This window comes from Mobula birostris, chromosome 3 (genome assembly GCF_030028105.1).
Source record: "Mobula birostris isolate sMobBir1 chromosome 3, sMobBir1.hap1, whole genome shotgun sequence".
Classification (NCBI taxonomy): domain Eukaryota; kingdom Metazoa; phylum Chordata; class Chondrichthyes; order Myliobatiformes; family Myliobatidae; genus Mobula; species Mobula birostris.
This window is the reverse complement of record NC_092372.1, coordinates 220075865-220096513: the sequence shown is the minus strand read 5'-3', so window position 1 is coordinate 220096513 and position 20649 is coordinate 220075865. Positions and strand designations below refer to the sequence as shown.

Sequence of the window (20649 nt, the reverse complement as noted above, 5' to 3'; positions counted from 1 at the left end):
ATATATTGCATTATGCTGCTGTCGCAAAATCAGAAAATTTCACAACATGTCAGTGATAGTAAACCTGATTCTGATTCTGACTCCCTGCTTTGTCAATCCTATCTGCCCCTTCACCTATCTCCATATCATCTGCAAACTTGGCCACAAAGCCATCAATTCCATCATCCAAGTAAGCAGCATCCACTGTCTATTTGTCCTTTGTCTATCCTGCCTGTTATATCCCCAATGAATTCCAACAGATTTATCAGGCAAGATTTCCTTTTAAGGAGCACTATAGGATGCCACAGATAGATGGGTGGGAATGAGATGATGAATTAAAGTAGCAGACTGTGGAATGTATAGGGCCATTCCTGCTAGCTGCAGGTAGCCCTGGATTGCCGTGAAAGGGTAAGTGTTGTATCTTCTGTAATAACCTAAGGAATTTGAGACATGAGGCTTGAGCCTGAGGTGAAGAGTTGTATTTTCTGACTCAGCTAGTTGGGTATGCTTACAGCTTATCCCCTGGGCAAACCTGGTATCACCCTATCAGAGAGAGGTTCCTTTGCCCTATTCATCCCACTGCTCATTTTCTCTCCTTAGATCTGTCGAAGAATCAGGGACTTGAAACACTAACTCTGTTTCACGATGCCTGAATGCTCCCAGAATTTTTCTTCTATCTCCCATTTATTTCAATGAGACTATTGGGCTTGTGGCCTAGTTTAACCCAGTGCAGCTCAGCTTAATGAGCAGACATCCTGCCTACAGGCTGGAAAACCCTGTGGAAGTTCACACTGCCTCATGAGGAGGCTTCAGATGCTGGCATTCTACAGCAAAACACAAAATGCTGGAGGAACTCGGCAGGTTAGGCAGCACCTGTGGAGGGATATAGGCAGATGGCATTTGGGTCCACCCTTCTTCAAGACTGGAAAGAAAGAGGGCTGATAGCCAGTATAAAAAGGTGGGTGTGGGGAGAGGTGGATCTGGGTCAGAGCGGGGTGACAAAGGTCTGAAGAGGCTGGAATCTGATCAAAGAGGAGAGAAAACCATGGAAAAAAGGGAAGGAAGTAAGAGGAGAATAGGTGTAGAGAAGGTGTGGCTGATGAGCAGATCAAGAGGGCAGGGGAGGGGAAAGTGAAGGGATGATGGGGCTGATGGGATGATGCAGACCATATGTGGAGCTTATATAGGCTGCAAGAACTGAAAAGTGTACTCAAATCAAGTCTTTTTGATTTGCCCAAACAATTTTGCACTGCGGAACTATGCATTTAAGGCTGAAAAACGACACAGTTAACAGATTTGATATTTGTGAAGAGTTTTCCTTTAGTTTGAATTATTTCAGATTTTATTTCCGTTTCCTTACAGAAAGCTTCAGGAACCACCCTCAACAATTGGTGAACAGAAGCCAGTGGTGTCGAAATCGGGCCGTAAGATTAAAGGCAGAGGAACGATGGTATGTATCTCTCTATCCTGCTGTTATCAGACTTTCAAATGCACCTCTTGTGCGATAAGATCTCTTGCCCTCACAGATTACTTCATTATAATCTTGCACCTTATCATTTATCTGCACCTGCATTGCAATTTCTCTGTAGCTTTCACACTTTATTCTGCATTGTTACTATTTTATCTTATTTTACTGCATTGTTACTATTTTATCTTATTTTACCTCATTGCATTGTTTAATGATTTGATCTGTATGAACAGAATGCAAGGCACGCTTTTCACTGTATCTTGATACTTGACAGTAAACCAATTCCAATTCTCACAAACTTTTCCGAGGTTAGGGAATCGAGAACGAGAGGACATAAGTTTAAGGTGAGAGAGAGAGAGTGGTCATTATGTAGTGATTGAGACAGGTATGCTAGCATCATTTAAAGAGCACTTGGACAGGTACATAGATTGGAAAGGTTTAGAGCAGGAGTTCACAACCTCCTTCGTGCCAGGGATCAATGCCATTAACCAAAGGGTACGTGGACCCCAGGTTGGAGGGTTAAACACGAGTAGATGGAACTAACTTGGATCAGAATCTTGTTTGGCACAGACCACCATTGGAAACATCCTCTCCACATCCACTTTATCTAGTCCTTTCAACATTCTGTAGGTTTCAATTAGATTCCCCTGCCCCCCTCCCCCCGGTATTCTTCTAAATTCCAGTGAGTTCAGGCCCAAAGCTGCCAAATGCTCTTCATTTGTTAACCCCTTCATTCCCAGAATCATCCCCATGAACCTCCTCTGGACTCTGTCCAATGACAACACATCCTTTCTGAGGTATGGGGCCCACAGCTGTTGACAAAACTCCAAGTGCAGCCTGACTAGTCTCTTATAAAGCCTCAGCATTATCTCCTTACTTTTATATTCTATTCCCCTTGAAATAAGTGCCAACATTGCATTTGCCACCTTTATCACAGACTTAACCTGTAAGTTAATCTTCTGGGAGTCTTGTACAAGGATTCCTAAGTCCTTCTGCACCTCTGATGTTTGAAACTTCGCCCCATTTAGGTAATAGTCCACACATTGTTTCTTTTACCAAAATTCATTTTCATACATTTCCCAACACTCTATTCCATATGCCATTTTTTTGCCCATTCTTCCAATTTGTCTAAGCTCTGCTGCAATCGTATTGCTTCCTCAGAACTACCTACCTCTCCACCTATCTTCGTATCATCCACAAAGCCATCAATTCCACTATCTAAATCATTGACAAACAATGTGAAAAGTAATAGTCCCAATACTGACCCCTGAGAAACATTACTAGTCATTGGCAGCCAAACAGAAAAGGCCCCCTTTATTCCTTCTCGCTGATTTCCCTTTACAGAAATCATGCTGACTTTGACTTGTTTTATCATTAGTCTCCAAGTACCTCGAAACCTCATCCTTGATAATGGACTCTTAACACTTTCCCAACCTCTGAGGTTAGGCTAACTGGCCTATAAATTGCTTTCTTTTGCATTCTTCCCTTCTTAAAGAGTGGAGTGACATTTGCAATCTTCCAGTCCTCTGGGACTATGCCAGAATCAAGTAATTCTTGAAAGATCATGACCAATGCACCTGTTGTCTCTTCAGCAACCTCTCTCAGGACTCTGGAATGTAGTCCATCTGGTCCAGGTGACTTATCCACCTTAAGACCTTTGATTTTGCCTAGTGCTTTCTTTTTTGTAATAGCAATGGCACTCACTCCAGCTCCCTAACACTCATGGACCTCTGGCACACTGCTAGTGTCTTCCACAGTGAAGACTGATGTAAAGTACCCATTAAGTTTATCTGCCATTTCTTTGTCCCCCATTACTACCTCACCAGAATCATTTTCCAGTGGTCCTAAATCAACTCTCAACTCCCTTTACCCTTTATATAACTGGAAAAAAAACTTTTGGTATCCTGCTTTATATTATTGGCTAGTTTGCTCTCATATTTCATCTTCTCCTTTCTTAAAACTTTTTTAGTTGCTTTTTGTTGGCTTTTAAAATGTTCCTAATCATCCAACTTTCCACTCACTTTTGCTACCTTGTATGTCCTTTCCTTGGCTTTTATGCAGTTCTTAACTTCCCTTGTCAGCTATGGTTGCCTGCCCCTGCCATTTGAGAACAACTTCTTCTGTCAGACATATTCATCCTGCACCTTGTGAACTATTCCCTAGAAATTTCAACCATCCGCCACCTCTGTTCTGCCATCATCCCTACCAGTATCCTCCTCTGAGCCACCTGGGCAAACTCCTCTCTCATGCCTCTATAATTCTCTTTATTCCATTGCAATACTGATAGATTTGAGTTATGCTTCTCCCTCTCAAACTGCAGTGTGAATTCAATCATATTGTGATCACTGACTCCTAAGGGTTCCTTTACATTAAGTTCCCTAATAAGATCTGGGTTATTACACAACACCCAATCTAAGACGGGCTTTCCCTTCTATCTTCCAAAGAGAAAAGCCCAAATTTTGTTTTGGTAAAAAAGGTTGTTCCCTAATTTATTTATTTCAAAAAATGTTTTAATATTGAAAAATAATTTAGCAGACTCAAATAGAAAATGTGTATTTTTTGTTTTGATTTTAATACCTATTGATGGCACTGTGTGACTGTATGAGATGTGTAGCACCTGAACCATCAATGACATGTACTGCAGGTCCTCTAATGGACAACTGACTGACCTTGAGAATGAAACAATCAAGGCCTTTACCTTGAGTGACAAAACAGAGATCAGCCTTTGCAGCAGACTCTATTTCAGTAATTGAGGTAGCTGAAGAGAATACTCTAAAGCACTGATCATGACTGACTACCGCTCTGCAACCCCACAAGGTTGACCCATTATTAAGATTCTTCACCCTCAGTACCACTTGATTCTTATGGCTAATATTGTGTAGATTTATAGCATTTTATTTTGCTTAGCCATGCAGTTTTATTCCATTCATCTGCAACACGCCTTCCTGGCCTGATTTTGTGCAGTATATCTAACTGTAGCATTCTCACTGGTATGGAGGGGCTACTGCACAGAATCCGAAAAAGCTGCAGAGGGTTGCAAACTCAGCCAGCTCCATCATGGACACGAGCCTCTCCACCATCAAGGACATCTTCATAAGGCAATGCCTCAAAAGAGTGGTATCCACCATTAAGGACTCCCCCATCACCCAGGACATGCCCTCTTCTCATACTACCATCAGGGAGGCGGTACAGGAGCCTGAAGATGCACAGTCAGCATTTTAGGAACAGCTTCTTCCCATCGGCCATCACATTTCTGAATGGTCCATGAACACTCATCATCATCAGGTGACATGCCCAGTTTGAGCTTTGACTGCCATGGCCCACACACTCCTGTTCCGGGTCAAGTGGATCAGTTCATTGGTATTCATTTACAGTTCTCTGGCTGTTGTCTCCATCATCATTTGTCTTTGCCTTCCTCTTGCTTTCTTCCCTTCAATCTTTCCCATAATTACCGTGCATTCTAACACCTCTTTCCTAATCACACGTCCAATGAAGTCACATTGCCTTTTCATGATCTTACACGTTACTTCTCTTTTCGTGCTTGCTCTGTTCATGACATCCTTATTAGATATTCGTTTCGTCCATGATATTCTTTGCATCCTCCTCAAAAACCACATCTCTGCTGCTTCAATTCGTTTCCTCATGTTACTAGATATTGTCCAACATTCTGAGCCATATAACATAACTGGATAAACATAACATTTCAGTGTTACTATGAACACTACCTCGCTATATTGCACTCTTACTGTATTTTTAGATTTGTTATTGTAATTTTTAGTATTTTTTTTTTTCTTGCACTGTGCTGCTGTCAGGAAAGAACAAATTTCACGACACAAGTCAGTGATAATAAACCTGATTTTGATTCTGAATAATTAGAGAATCTTGCGTTGAAGTACCATTATATACATTGTGAAGAGCTTTGATGTCTGATAACCTCAGCTGTGATGATCACAATTTAAGTTCAGATGTGAGCAACATACATGTGGTTGCGTCACCAAGGGGCTGGTGGAATAATGCACCATTAGCCTCCTGAGGGCACACTAGCATTGGGTTGATCTTCAGACTATACTGACTAAGGCAGGCTTAGCTTTCATACACAAGAACTCAAGATATAGGAGCAGGAGTAGGCCATCCGGCCCATCGAGCCTGCCCCGCCATTCAATAAGATCATGGCTGATCTGTCCGTAAACTCAGCTCCATCTACCTGCCTTTTCCCCATAACCCTTAATTCCCTTACTATGTAAAAACCTATCTAACTGTTTCTTAAATATATTTAGTGAAGAAGCCTCAACTGCTTCCCTGGGCAGAGAATTCCACAGATACATCACTCTCTGGGAAAAACAGTTTCTCCTCATCTCCATCCTAAATCTTCTCCCCTGAATCTTGAAGCAATGTTTCCTAGTTCTAGTCTCACCTACCAATGGAAACAACTTTCCTACTTCTATCTTATCTATTCCTTTCAAAATTTTGTATGTTTTTATAAGATCCCCTCTCATTCTTCTGAACTCCAGAGAGTATAGTCCCAGGCAACTCCATCTCTCCTCATAGGGTAACCCCTTCATCCCTGGAATCAACCTGGTGAATCTCCTCTGCACTGCCTCCAAAGCCAGTATGTCCTTCCTCAAGTACGGAGACCAGAACTGCACACAGTACTCCAGGTGCAGCCTCACCAGTACCCTGTATAGTTGCATCATGGCCTCCCTGCTCTTGAATTCAATCCCTCTAGCAATGAAGGCCAACTTTCCATTTGCCTTCTTAATAACCTGTGGCACCTGCAAGCCAACTTTTTGCGATTCATGCACAAGCGCTCCCAAGTCCCTCTGCACAACAGCATGCTGCAATTTCACCATTTAAGTAATAATCTGCTGTTCTATTATTCCTTCCAAAGTGGATGATCTCACATTTATCAGCATTGTATTCCATCTGCCAGACCTTGGCCCTCTCAGTTTTAGTGTCATCAGCAAATTTTGCTACACTGCATTCAGTTCCCTCTTCCAAATCATCAATGTAAATGGTAAACAGCTGTGGGCCCAGCACCAACCCCTGCGGCACCCGGCTCACTACAGACTGCCAACTGGAGAAACACCCATTTATTACCAACTCTCTGCCTGCTATCGGTTAACCAATCCACTATCCATACCAATACACTTCCGCCGACTCCATGCATCCGTATCTTATTTATCAGTCTTTTGTGCGGCATCTTATCGAACACCTCCTGGAAATCCAAGTATACAACATTCATGATGGCAGCATGGTATTGGTGGAGAGATCTCGAGATGCAGAGTCTAACAGCAAGGATTTTACAGTCCACCAACATTAATTGTATATTAGTATTTATATTATTGGGCTCTTTGTGTATATTACACAAAGGTAAAAGCACAATTTCTCCTGCAATTGTGTAAAAGCCTACCAGCACTTAGGTGGGTGCTCATAGATAAATTATATTTATTTTTGTATGTCTTGGTACATTTTGAGTTCTCTATAGAAATCAGTTTATTAGTTACATATAATTTATGTTACATTAAGTTCATGGTAAAAGAACGAGAAAATCTGATGCTGGAAATCCAAAGCAACACACACAAAATGCTGGAGGAACTTAGCAGGCTAGGCAGTATCTGTGGAAAAGAGTAAACAGTCGACGTTTCGGGCTGAGACTCTTCATCAGGGTCTTGGCCTGAAATATCAACTGCTTATTTTTTTAAATCGTGGCTGCCTGGCCTGCTGAGTTCCTTTGCAAAGATAAGTTAACATGAACTTAATGAATAGTGTGCCGCTGCAAAAAAACTTAATGTGCATGGCTCTTAGACCTTGTGTGTGTCTTCCTTTGACAATAAACTTGAAAAGAAAATGACTGGGGAATATTCGGAGCAAGAGTTTCTGCTCTTCCACAGCACAGACTCGGTTTGTGCTGTGGGATGTAGGAAGCATAATGCAAAAAGGAGAAAGCTTCAAAATGTAATGTGTAGAATTGTTCTTCCAGGCTACAAAAGATTAAGAAATTGCATTTCACATTTTCTCTTGTACCTTTTGTCCTTTTTCTGGGTCAGCGTTATCGTACTCCTTCAAAATCTAGATCGCACTCAGAATCTGAACTGGACGAAGAAACCAGTGAAACGCCACCTCACTGGAAGGAAGAAATGCAGCGTGTTAGAACGTACAGAGCCACCAGCTTAGAGAAGTGGACTAAAGGAGACAAGTATGAACTCTATAAAATAAAGCAAAAGTGTTTTGTTTTAACCATAATCCAATATGTCAAGTACACCAGAAACAACTATATTGGAAATACTCAGGTCAGGTACCATCTGTGGTGACAGAAATATTAGACGTTTTCCCTTCTGCAGATGCTGATTGATCTGAAGTGTATTTTATCATTATCTATTTTTAATTCAGATTTATAACATCTGTGTTTTTGTAAGCTGAGTGCACTTATTTTGCAAAGACTTGTAACATTAACAAAACAGTACTAATATTTCAGGCAATCTATCACTTGACTGTTGCATATTTTGTGAATAGGTTCGGACTTTATTCCCAGGAGTGCAGGAGAATGAGGGGAGATTTGATAGAGGTATTCAAAATTATGAGGGGTATAGATAGGGTAAATGCAAGCAGGCTTTTTCGTTGGATGTTGGGTAAGACTACAACTACAGGCCATGGATTACGGGTGAAAGGTGAAATGTTTGAGGGGAATGTGAGGGGGAACTTCACTGAGAGGGTGGCGAGAGTGTGGAACGAGATGTCAGCGCAAGTGGGGGATGCAGGTTCGATTGCAATATTTGAGAGATTTGGATAGATTGGTATGGTCCAGTTGCAGATTAAAAGGACCAAGCAGATTAATGGTTCAGCATTGACTAGATGGGCTGAAGGACGTGTTTCTGTGCTGCAGTGTTTTGACAGTATTTTAGAGAATGTATTACCTGACTATTTTATATTTTGTTGATTTTCAGTTTTGCTGCATGTTTTGGATATGTTAAATTTTGTGCATATACTTTAACTTCATTATATCTATTAACTGAAGAGAAACCAGGAAATAGAAAGGGAGTAACATAATTTGGAATAGGAAGGGAAAATGGAGTTAATTTATTGATGGGCACACCAGGCTCAAGACCATATGATTTTCCTGTAATTATTAATTGTGTTCCTAAAATAGGATTATACTAACTTGCAGAAGTCACAAAAAATTGGTGGTGTGGATAGTGAGAAGGGTTATCTAAAGACACATCAAGATGTACCATAGAACGTTTAGCTCAGGATTAGGGTCTTCGGTCCACGATGTTGTGCTGAACGAATTAATCTAGTAATTAAATGCCCAAACTAATCCTTTTGCCTACACAATATTCATATTCCTCTGTCTCTGCATATTCACATGCCTACTTAAGAATCTAATTGCCTGTCGTATTTGCCTCCATTACCACCCTGACATCGCGTTGCAAGCACCCACCACTCTGTGTGTGTGTGTGTGTGTGTGTGTGTGTGTGTATTAAAAAAAACTTGCTCCGCACGTCTCCTAACTTATCCCCTGTCACCTTAAATGTTTGCCCTCTCATATTAGACGTATTGACCTGGGGAATAAAGGTACAGGCTGGCTACTCTATCACTGCCTCTCATGATCTTATTAACCTCTATCAGATCTCCCTTCACCCTCTGGCATTGGAAAGTTGGTCTTATAATTGGCAAATTGAACCTAATCCTGACAATTTCAGTTGATAGGATGATGAAGAAAACGTATGTATGGTGTATAACATAACATCCATATGTTGCAACATTATAAAGGAATGATTAGGCTGTATTTGAAGTATTATTTGCAATTCTGGTCACCACACTGTAGTAAGGATGTGATTACACAGGAGAGGGTGTGGAGGAGATTCATCAGCCTGTTTTCTAGGTTGTAGGACATAAGTTTTAAGTTATGAGAAGGAAATGCATAGGCTGGGCTTGTTTTCTCTAGAGCAGGGGATCTCAACATGGGGTCTGCGGACCCCTTAAAAGGATTGGGCCATGGCATAAAAAAGATTGGAAACCCCTGTTCTAGACTGAAGAGGGCTGGGGGGTGACCTGTTGGAAGTATAAAAGATTATCAGCGGTAAATTCTTTTTTCCCCATGACTGGTATTAAAAACCAAAGGAGATGGTGCAAACAGATACAATCAGGATGCTTAAGAGGCATTTAGATAAGCACTTAAATAGCCAATGTATAGAAGGGTACAGACCTACTACAAATGGGATTAGTGTAGACAGACATGTTTGGTCGAAGGACCAGGTTTTATAGAAAACCATAGAAAATCTACAGCTTCGAAAGGGCCTCTTGGCTGTGCCGAACCATTTTCTGCCTAGTCCCACTGACCTGCACACGGACCATATCCCTCCATACACCTCCCATCCATGTATCTGTCCAATTTATTCTTAAATGTTCTTAAAAAATAACCTGCATTTACCATCTCGTCTGGCAGCTCATTGCACACTCCCACCACCCTCTGTGTGAAGAAGCCCCCCCAATGTTCCCTTTAAACTTTTCCCCCCTCACCCTTAACCCATGTCCTCTGTTTTTTTTCTCCCCTTGCCTCAGTGGAAAAAGCCAGCTTGCATTCACTCTATCTATACCCATCGTAATTTTATATACCTCTATCAAATCTCCCCTCATTCTTCTACACTCCAGAGAATAAAGTCCTAACCTATTCAACTTTCTCTGTAACTGAGTTTCTCAAGTCCGGCAACATCCTTGTAAACCTTCTCTGCACTCTTTCAACCTTATTAATATCCTTCCTGTAATTTGGTGACCAAAACTGAACACAGTACTCCAGATTCGGCCTCACCAATGCCTTATACAACCTCATCATAACATTCCAGCTCTTATGCTCAATACTTTGATTAATAAAGGCCAATGTACCAAAAGCTCTCTTTACGACCCTATCTACCTGTGATGCCACTTTTAGGGAATTTTGTATCTGTATTCCCAGATCCCTCTTCTACAGCACTCCTCAGTGCCTTACCATTTACCCTGTATGTTCTACCTTGGTTTGTCCTTCCAAAGTGCAATCCTCACACTTGTCTGTATTAAACTCCATCTGCCATTTTTCAGCCCATTTTTCCAGCTGGTCCAAATCCCTCTGCAAGCTTTGAAAACCTTCCTCACTGTTGACCTCTGAATCTGTGACTGTATAGCTTTTCCATTTGACTGAATTTATCTTATTTACACTTTCAAAATAAAATACCCTTAAAACAAAAATAATGACACCTACAATTGCAAGACAGAAGTGAAGCAATATTGGAAACATTCAATTCCTTTTGAGTATTTATTGCCAAGTAAATACATTCTGTACTAAAGTGAAATGGAATACCATCTTTCTTTAACTTGATGGATCCTCTTCAAGCATAAGTTGAGCTTTATCTCTTCTGATCTGTAGATTGAAGTCAGAATCACGGCGGTGGAGTGACAGATCTGCTTCCCCGTGGTCTCGATCGTGGTCACATGATGGATATTATTCAGATGACCGCAGGAGGAGAAAGTCCAGCCGCTATAAGAGACCTAAAAAGGAACGGCGGAAAATCAAAGCTAAGAAGAAGTCCAAGAAGCAAAAGCATTCCAGAAAGCAGAGAGGCCACAAGTATAAAACAAAGGAGATCTCCGTACCTTCGGAATCTGTTCGCTCATCAAGCTTCAAGACGAAGTCTTCACTTGAGCAGGAAAAGAAATCTCCATTAACAGCTTCATCAAGGCACTCTTCAGAAAGAGTATGGTCTGGATCTTCTAGTCACCTATCTTCTTCAGCTAGTACAGTATCTCGGTCCTATTCTAGATCAAAATCAGGGTCTAGGTCCCGGTCTAGATCAAGATCTCATTCTAGGACTGGGACTAGGTCCAGAACCAGATCGAGATCCAGAACGCGGTCAAGGTCTAGAACCAGTTCCAGGTCCAGGTCCCGGTCGAGAACCCGATCCAGTTCAAGCTCTGCATCGTCCAGAAGTAGATCCACATCCAAGTCAAGTTCCAAATCCAAGCACAAACACAGGAGTACCAGAAAGCATTTTGAAAACCTAAACCAGAAGAAACTTGATACGCCAAGGGTAGGTTCAAAGGAAAATGAAAAAATTATAACACATGCTACTACTGTTGAAGCTGTTCCTGCTGTTCCACTAAGTGAGAGTCCCCCACCTTCAAGGTGGCGACCAGGGCAAAAGCCTTGGAAACCTTCTTATGTTCGGATCCAGGAAGCCCAGGCAAAACTCAGTGAAACCACACCTACATTGAGCAGTAGAGATTCCAAGTGTTCCAGGGAAGATGAGCTCTCTCCATCTCTACGGAAACAGCATCGGAGTTCAGAAACTAGAAGGCATTACAACTCTGACCACGAGAGCGATCGAAGTTCAACCTCAGGCTATCAGAAGAGCTCGAGGAGTAGAGGGTTTAGCTCCAGATCACGAACCCGTTCCTCCTCTGGGTCAAGGAGTCGGTCCAGTTCTAGGTCACGGTCCGTAACCAAATCCCCGTACCGGGAATCCTCATATTCCAAATCATCTAGTCGTTCATACGAGTCTGAAGAAGGTTGTGTGGCTAGCAGTGAAGAGAAGTATGGAAAAGATAAAAAGAAAAATTTGGTTTCTAATAAGCAAGATAAAGAGCAGCAGGCAAGCTCTACAACCAGCCACATAAGCAGAGAGCGCAGCACTGGGAAGAAATATGAAAGTGTTGAGTGCAGTGTGTCATCCTCACAATCTTCCAGTGAGATTGATTCAGATGAATACGAGAGAGGAAAGGGAAAATCAGAATCTAAAAGACTGGCTGCGTCTAACTCCAAGACAGAATTTCCCAAAAAAAATCGAAGCAGCAAGAAATCAGAGGGAAAAGATGAGCATCCCAGCAAAGGTTCTGCCAAGGACCATTTAAACATGAAGGCAAGCACAGCAAATGATCAGGTACAGAAGCCAAGGAAGAAATCTGAGAGGAACAAATCCTCAGAGAGGAAATCTGCCTCTGGCTCTCACAGCAAAGGTGAGAAAAGTACAAAGAAAGTACACAAGAGAGCAAGATTGAAATCTGAAACAGAGTCAGAAACCGAACAGAGTAGGGGGAGCAAAGTGCAATCTCGGTCGACCTCGGAAGAGGGCGAGGTGGTTGAGAAATCTGACGTCGGGGAGACAGAAGGGAAGACGACCACAGGGGGAATGAACTCGAGGTCTAAGGTTTGCAGTGCCAAGTCATCCGCATCGTCAGGCTCCGAGGTAGGTGGCAAGCCGCCAGCGGGCAGAAAGGCCTCCGCCTCCAGCAGCTCTTCGGGATCGGCCAGCGAGAGCGAGAAGAGGCGGAAGAAGAAAGTCAAACACAAACTTAAAAGTAAGAAAAGGTCCAAGTCCAAAAGCGCCAAGTTCAAGAAGAAAAGTGAGAAGAAGAAGATCAAAAAGGTACAGAAGGCAAAAGAAAAATTCCACTGGCAGCCCCCTCTGGAGTTCGGGGAAGAGGAAGAGGAGGAGGCAAAAATGGATGGGCCTGGCGCATTTGATGGAAAACCTAAAGTCAACCCAACCAAACACCAAACACCACCCAAAGTGGGAAGCCATGACACTGAAACCAGTGTCATAAATTGCACTGCCTCAGCGAAAGTCATCCACCCTGTCAGAGAGAATGCGGAACCCCATGAATCCTCCCCTGTTACCTCAAGTCACCGGAAAGAAGTGGAACCGCAGCCAAGGCAGAAGGGTGATTTATTGAAGACCGAAGCTGCAGTAGCAAAAGCACCGAGTGCAGCAGAAAAAGCCAAGGCCCCGCATCAGAGTGTCAAGGGTTCCACACCAGAGAAGTGCATTTCCATCTCCCTAGCACCAAAAGGCAGTGAGGAAGCATCGTTTTCTGGGGCTGGTAATTGCAAAGGAGCAAAGGGCTCTGCAGTCAAACCAGAAAGCAGTGTGCCGGTAGAGAAAGGTGAGCCAAATAAGACTGGAAAGAATGGTGCTGAGTCTGCCCAGCCACCTGACATCAACGGGAATACAACAGAAAGTAGTACAAAGACTGAGAGTGAATTAACTGAGAGTAATAAATGGAAACCGTTAAAAGTATTACCAAGTGTACCAGCTGCCTGCTCCGTAGTTAACACAGAGGTTAAAGTAGAAACTACAGAACCTGATAATAAACCCCAAGGACTGAAAATAGAAATCAAAAGTAAAAATAAAGTCAAACCGGGTTCCCTCTTTGATGAAGTTCGGCGGACAGCGCGCTTGAACCAAAGGCAAAGAAATCAAGAAAGCTCAAGTGAGGAAGACTCGCTGTCAAGGGACAGCAACAGCAGATCTCGTAGTCGAAGTACTTCACGTGGTCACTACAGATCCAGCTCAAGGGACAGGACGCATTCCCGCACACGGTCTCGCTCAAGCAGTAGGTCGAGGAGCCGCTCAAGAAGTTACAGTTCTTCTTACAGGTAGGTGTATTCCATATTGACTTTGAATTATGTTCTAATGTCAGATTAATGGTTTCTAACCTACTGTAAACAAATTCAGTTCAATCATAGTGTCTTCTGGTCATCATTAAGTTTCATTAAATATGTAGAATGTTTTAGAAACACTTGACAAATATGTCTATGGAGGAGAATAAACAGTTGACATTTCACGCCGAGACTCTTCGTAGAGATGGGCAATGAAGGCGGAAGAAACCAGAATAAGATGATGGTGGGGAAGAAGGAGTACAAACTGGCAAGTGATGTATTCCAGCCTCTTCCCCCTACCTTATCCTGGTTTCTCTCTCCTTCCTTTCCAGTCCCAGTGAAGGGTCTTTGCCTGAAACATCGACTCTTTATTCCCCTACGTAGATGCTGCCTGATTTGCTGAGTACCCCCAACATTTTATATGGGTTCCTCTGGATTTCCAGCATCTGCAGATTCCCCTGTGTCTGCAAAGAAGTCTCTTTGTGCTAGCAATCTTCTTTACAATTTGGGAGAAAGTTTCATTAGATAATTTCAGAAGTCTCTTCATTCATTGCTGGGTGGTACAAGCATCTCACTGTTAATGGTAACTCCAACTTTTGGTGACCTAGACTACTGGACTTTACTGTCTGAGGGGGAGCTATTCTTGTGCAACCTGAAATGAGAATTGTTCTGAAATTTTTTCACTTTTTTCCTCTGCCTTTTCCATACATTTCTAATATAAGAACAGAAAATGTTAAAATGTCACCAGCATTTCCAAGACACAGAATAATAGTTCGGCACAGACTAGATGGGTGGAAGAGCCTGTTTCTGTGCTGTAGTGCTCTATGACTCTGTGATTGAATATCTTTAAATCTCTTGTGGGATGATAACGTTTCCTGTGTTCCTTCTTTCAGTGCAACCCAGTTTGTCACTTGTGGCCCTTGCAAATTGCACCTAGCATGTAGGGGAGTGGTAGAATTTGGGGAGGGTTGGTGGGGAAAATAGATTAAAGAAAGAATTAAAGGAGGAATACAATTGCTCTGTGAGCTAGCATTGACTTGATTAGCTAAGTAGCCATCTCCCATGTCATAAGGAATTATGGAATTACTTGGAAAGCACCTTACTCCATCCTTAGTGCATCATCATTAAGGACCCCTCTCACCAGGAAATGCCCTCTTCTCATTGTTACTATCAGAGAGGACATGCTGAAAAGCCTGAAGAGACACATCAACGATTCAGAAATAGTTTCTTCCCCACTGCCATCACATTTCTGAATGGATATTGAACTCATGAACTCTACCCACTACATTTTTTCTCTTTTTGCACTATGTATTTAATTTAACATTTTTAATATATATTTACTGTAATTTACAGTTCTTATGTATTACACTGTACTGCTGCATATTGAATTGTATGGCATATGCCATTGTTATTAAACCTGATTCTGATTTTGAATGTGAAATGTGCTGTGTGAATTATACTTTCTCTGCCTTGCTTTCTTACCCCTCAAAACTGGTTACTTTCCCCAAGGCATCAGACTGATCATCACCTCCACCAATTAATCCACCCCACCACCACTACTTTATCATTTCCTATCAGTCACCTTATGTACAGACGACCCGGTGCCTAGTGTTAATTTATGGACATACATTCAATTTAGAACCATAGAACCATAGAAACTACAGCACAGAAACAGGCCTTTTGGCCCTTCTTGGCTGTGCCGAACCATTTTCTGCCTAGTCCCACTGACCTGCACACAGACCATATCCCTCCATACACCTCCCATCCATGTATCTGTCCAATTTATTCTTAAATGTTAAAAAAGAACCCGCATTTACCACAAACAACAGGAATTCTGCAGATGCTGGAAATTCAAGCAACACACATCAAAGTTGCTGGTGAACGCAGCAGGCCAGGCAGCATCTGTAGGAAGAGGTGCAGTCGACGTTTCAGGCCGCGACTGACAGCTGAAAGTTCATATCCCTTACTCACTCTTCCTTCAGTTAGTCCTGACGAAAGGTCTCGGCCTGAAACGTCGACTGCACCTCTTCGTACAGATGCTGCCTGGCCTGCTGCGTTCACCAGCAACTTTGATGTGTGTTGCTCGCATTTACCACCTCGTCTGGCAGTTCATTCCATACTCCCACCACTCTCTGTGTGAAGAAGCCCCCCTCTAATGTTTCCTTTAAACTTTTCCCCCCTCACCCTTAACCCATGTCCTCTGGTTTTTTTTCTCCCCTTGCCTCAGTGGAAAAAGTCTGCTTGCATTCACTCTATCAATACCCATCATAATTTTATATACCTCTATCAAATCTCCCCTCATTCTGCTATGCTCCAGGGAATAAAGTCCTAACCTATTCAACCTTTCTCTATAACTGAGTTTCTCAAATCCCGGCAACATCCTTGTAAAAATTCTCTGCGCTCCTTCAACCTTAATAATATCCTTCCTGTAATTTGGTGACCAAAACTGAACACAATACTCCAGATTCGGCCTCACCAATGCCTTATACAACCTCATCATAACATTCCAGCTCTTATACTCAATACTTTGATTAATAAAGGCCAATGTACCAAAAGCTCTCTTTACGACCCTATCTACCTGTGACGCCACTTTTAGGGAATTTTGTATCTGTATTCCCAGATCCCTCTGTTCCACAGCACTCCTCAGTGCCTTACCATTAACCCTGTATGTTCTACCTTGGTTTGTCCTTCCAACATGCAATACCTCACACTTGTCTGCATTAAACTCCATCTGCCATTTTTCAGCCCATTTTTCCAGCTGGTACAAGTCCCTCTGCAGGCTTTGAAAACCTTCCTCACTGTCTACGACACCTCCAATCTTTGTATCAACAACAAATTTGCTGATCCAATTTACCACATTATCATCCAGATCATTGATATAGATGACAAATAACAATGGACCCAGCACTGATCCCTGTGGCACACCACTAGTCACAGGCCTCCACTCAGAGAAGCAATTCTCTACTACCACTCTTTGGCTTCTTCCATTGAACCAATGTCTAATCCAATTTACCACCTCTCCATGTCTACCTAGCGACTGAATTTTCCTAACTAACCTCCCATGCGGGACCTTGTCAAAGGCCTTACTGAAGTCCATGTAGACAATATCCACTGACTTCCCTTCATCCACTTTCCTGGTAACCTCCTCGAAAAACTCCAATAGATTGGTCAAACATGACCTACCACGCACAAAGCCATGTTGACTCTCCCTAGTAAGTCCCTGTCTATCCAAATGCTTGTAGATTCTGTCTCTTAGACTCTCTCCAATAACTTACCTACTACCGACGTTAAACTTACTGGCCTATAATTTCCCGGATTACTTTTCGATCCTTTTTTAAACAACGGAACAACATGAGCCACTCTCCAATCCTCCGGCACCTCACCTGTAGACAGTGACATTTTAAATATTTCTGCCAGGGCCCCTGCAATTTCAACACTTGTCTCCTTCAAGGTCCGAGGGAACACCCTGTCAGATCGCGGGGATTTATCCACTTTAATTTTCCTCAAGACAGCAAGGACCTCCTCCTTTTCGATCTGTACAGTTTCCATGATCTCACTACTTGTTTCCCTTAATTCCATAGACTTCATGCCAGTTTCCTTAGTAAATACAGACGCAAAAAACCTATTTAAGATCTCCCCCATTTCCTTTGGTTCCGCACATAGCCGACCACTCTGATCTTCAAGAGGACCAATTTTATCCCTTATAATCCTTTTGCTCTTAATATACCTGTAAAAGCTCTTTGGATTATCCTTCACTTTGACTGCCAAGGCAACCTCATGTCTTCTTTTAACCCTCCTGATTTCTTTCTTAAGTATTTTCTTGCACTTCTTATACTCCTCAAACACCTTATTTACTCCCTGCTTCCTATACATGTCATACGACTCCCTCTTCTTCTTTATCAGAGTTGCAATATGCCTTGAGAAACCAAGGTTCCTTATTCCTATTTACATTGCCTTTAATCCTGACAGGAACATACAAATTCTGCACTCTCAAAATTTCTCCTTTGAAGGCTTCCCACCTACCGATCACATCCTTGCCAGAGAACAACCTGTCCCAATCCATGCTTTTTAGATCCTTTCTCATTTCTTCAAATTTGGCCTTTTTCCAGTTAAGAATTTCAACCCTCGGACCAGATCTATCCTTGTCCATGATCAAGTTGAAACTAGTGGTGTTATGATCACTGGAACCAAAGTGCTCCCCTACACAGACTTCTGTCACTTGTCCTAACTCGTTTCCTAACAGGAGATCCAATATTGCATCCCGTCTAGTTGGTCCCTCTATATATTGATTTAGAAAACTTTCCTGAACACATTTTACAAACTCTAAACCATCTAGACCACTAACAGTATGGGAGACCCAATCAATATATGGAAAATTAAAATCCCCGACCACCGCAGCTTTATGTTTCCTGCAGTTGCCTGCTATCGCTCTGCAGATTTGCTCTTCCAATTCTCGTTGACTATTGGGTGGTCTGAAATACAATCCCACTAACGTGGCCATACCTTTCCTGTTTCTCAGCTCCACCCATAAGGACTCACAAGCCCTCTAATCTGTCCGGCCTGAGCACTGCTGTAATATTTTCCCTAACAAGCAATGCTACTCCCCCACCTTTCATTCCTCTGCCTCGATCACATCTGAAACATCGGAACCCTGGAATATTAAGCTGCCAGTCCTGCCCCTCCTGTAGCCAAGTTTCACTAATTGCTATAACGTCATAATTCCACGTGTCAATCCACACCCTCAACTCATCCGCCTTCCCCGCAATACTCCTAGCATTGAAATATATACACCTCAGAAGATTTTTTACCACCACTCACAACCTTTCTATTAGCGGATTTGCTTGGACTTTTAACATCATTTATTTTCACCCCAGCCACACTGTCAGCTCTGGCACTCTGGTTCCCATCCCCCTGCAAATCTAGTTTAAAGCCTCCCCAATAGCACTAACCAACCTCCCTGAAAGGATATTGGTTCCCCTGTGGTTCAAGTGTAACCCGTCTCTCTTGTATAGGTCCCACCTGCCCCAGAAGAGGTCCCAATTATCCTGAAATCTGAAACCCTGCTCCCTACACCAGTTCCTCAGCCACTTGTTCATCCTCCAGAGCATTCTATTCCTACCCTCACTGGCATGTAGCACAGGTATCAATCCTGAGGTTACCACCCTTGAGGTCCTGCTTTTCAACTTCCTACCAAGCTCGCTATACTCACTCTCCAGGCCCTCCTCACTCTTCCTTGCTATGTCATTGGTACCGATGTGCACCACAACATCTGGCTGATCACCCTCCCACTTCAGAATGTCATGCAATCGATCAGAGACATCCTTGACCCTGGCATCCGGGAGGCAACAAACCATCCGGGATTCTCTGTCATGACCACAGAACCTCCTATCTGCACCTCTAACTATCGAGTCCCCTATCACTACCGCTCTCCTCTTTTTCCCCCCTCCCTTCTGCACTGCAGAGCCAGACTCAGTGCCAGAGATCCAGCTACTGCAGCTTGTCCCGGGTAAGTCATCCCCCCCCCCCCCAAACAGTATCCAATGTGGTATACTTGTTGTTGAGGGGAATGGCCACAGGGGAACCCTGCTCTGCCTGCCCTTTCCTCTTCCCTCGCCTGACAGTGACCCAATTTCCTGTGCTCTGCTCCTTTGGTGTAACTACCTCCCTGTAGCTACTATCTATAATCTCCTCATTCTCCCGAATGATCCGCAGGTCATCCAGCTCCTGCTCCATTTCCCTAACGCAGTTTGTAAGGAGCTGCAGCTGGATGCACTTCTTGCAGGTGTCGTTGTCAGGGACACCGGAGGGCTCCCTGACTTCCCACATCCTGCAAGAGGAGCATTCCAACATCCTGCCTGGCATTCTCTCTACGCTAGACAATCTGAATAAAAAACTTATCAGAACCTACCCTGGCCTCTGCTGAAGCCTGTTGAGCCAAAGCCGTCCCACTCTGACTCAGTCCACTCCGACGATGGCCGCTGTATGTGGTGGTCTGCTTTTTAAACCTTGGCGCGCTATGTCACGCGCCTGCGCAGTGCAGACCCTTCGCCCCGAGCAGTGTTTAAGAAAAAAAAAACGACTTTTTTTTTACCAGAATTCTTCCACTCTTCTTCAGCTGCTTGCTTCGACTGAAACAAGAACCGTTGAAATTTTCTCTTTTTAAACCTTGGCGTGCTACGTCATGCGCCTGCGCAGTGCAGACCCTTCGCCCCGAGCAGTGTTTAAGAAAAAAAAATGACTTTTTCTATTTAAGTATGTAAGCCATCAAATGTATTTGTATTTATTGTGGGTTGTTTTATTATTGTGTTCTTTATTATTATATTTTTATATTATTTTTATACTGCATCGGATCCAGGAGTAACAATTATTTCTTTCTCTTCTACACTTGTGTACTGGAAATGACATTAAACAATCTTGAGTACTTCTCATCATCGCTTTTTTAGTACTTCTCACACTCACTCATATGCCTTAGGGTTAAGGGAGTCCTTTATGATTTTCTGAAATGGTTGCTAGGTACCCTTAGTTTTGTCTCATCGCAAAGCAGCTATTTTGCTGTTGCATACACTTATAGCTGGAGTGTTGAAATATCTAAAATGATATCCATGATCATTTAAATCTGCACTACGTTTTGCAATTCACTCTAGGTCACGAAGTTATAGCAGGAGTAGAAGCAGACGAAGGCACAGCAGAGATCACTCGAGCCATAGCAGTTCTTACAGAAGCTACAGAAGCCATAGGTAACCTAATTTCAAATGGCATTTATAAATGGTAGTATTCTTTCGTGCTCACAGCT

At 42.8% G+C, this 20649-nt stretch overlaps 1 protein-coding gene across 10 annotated transcripts in view; it reads left to right on the top strand.

The window, feature by feature from the left end:
• nktr (natural killer cell triggering receptor) overlaps positions 1 to 20649 on the top strand; it is a 222223-nt gene that overhangs the window by 186752 nt on the left and 14822 nt on the right. For 9 of the 10 annotated variants that reach the window (XM_072254165.1, XM_072254167.1, XM_072254166.1 and 6 more), the window contains 4 exons: positions 1342 to 1429; positions 7495 to 7643; positions 10848 to 13853; positions 20501 to 20593. In XM_072254165.1, coding sequence (XP_072110266.1) covers positions 1342 to 1429; positions 7495 to 7643; positions 10848 to 13853; positions 20501 to 20593 — 3336 coding nt within the window. The remainder of the gene's footprint in view (positions 1 to 1341; positions 1430 to 7494; positions 7644 to 10847; positions 13854 to 20500; positions 20594 to 20649) is intronic. The other variant, XM_072254169.1, reaches the window with a different exon arrangement.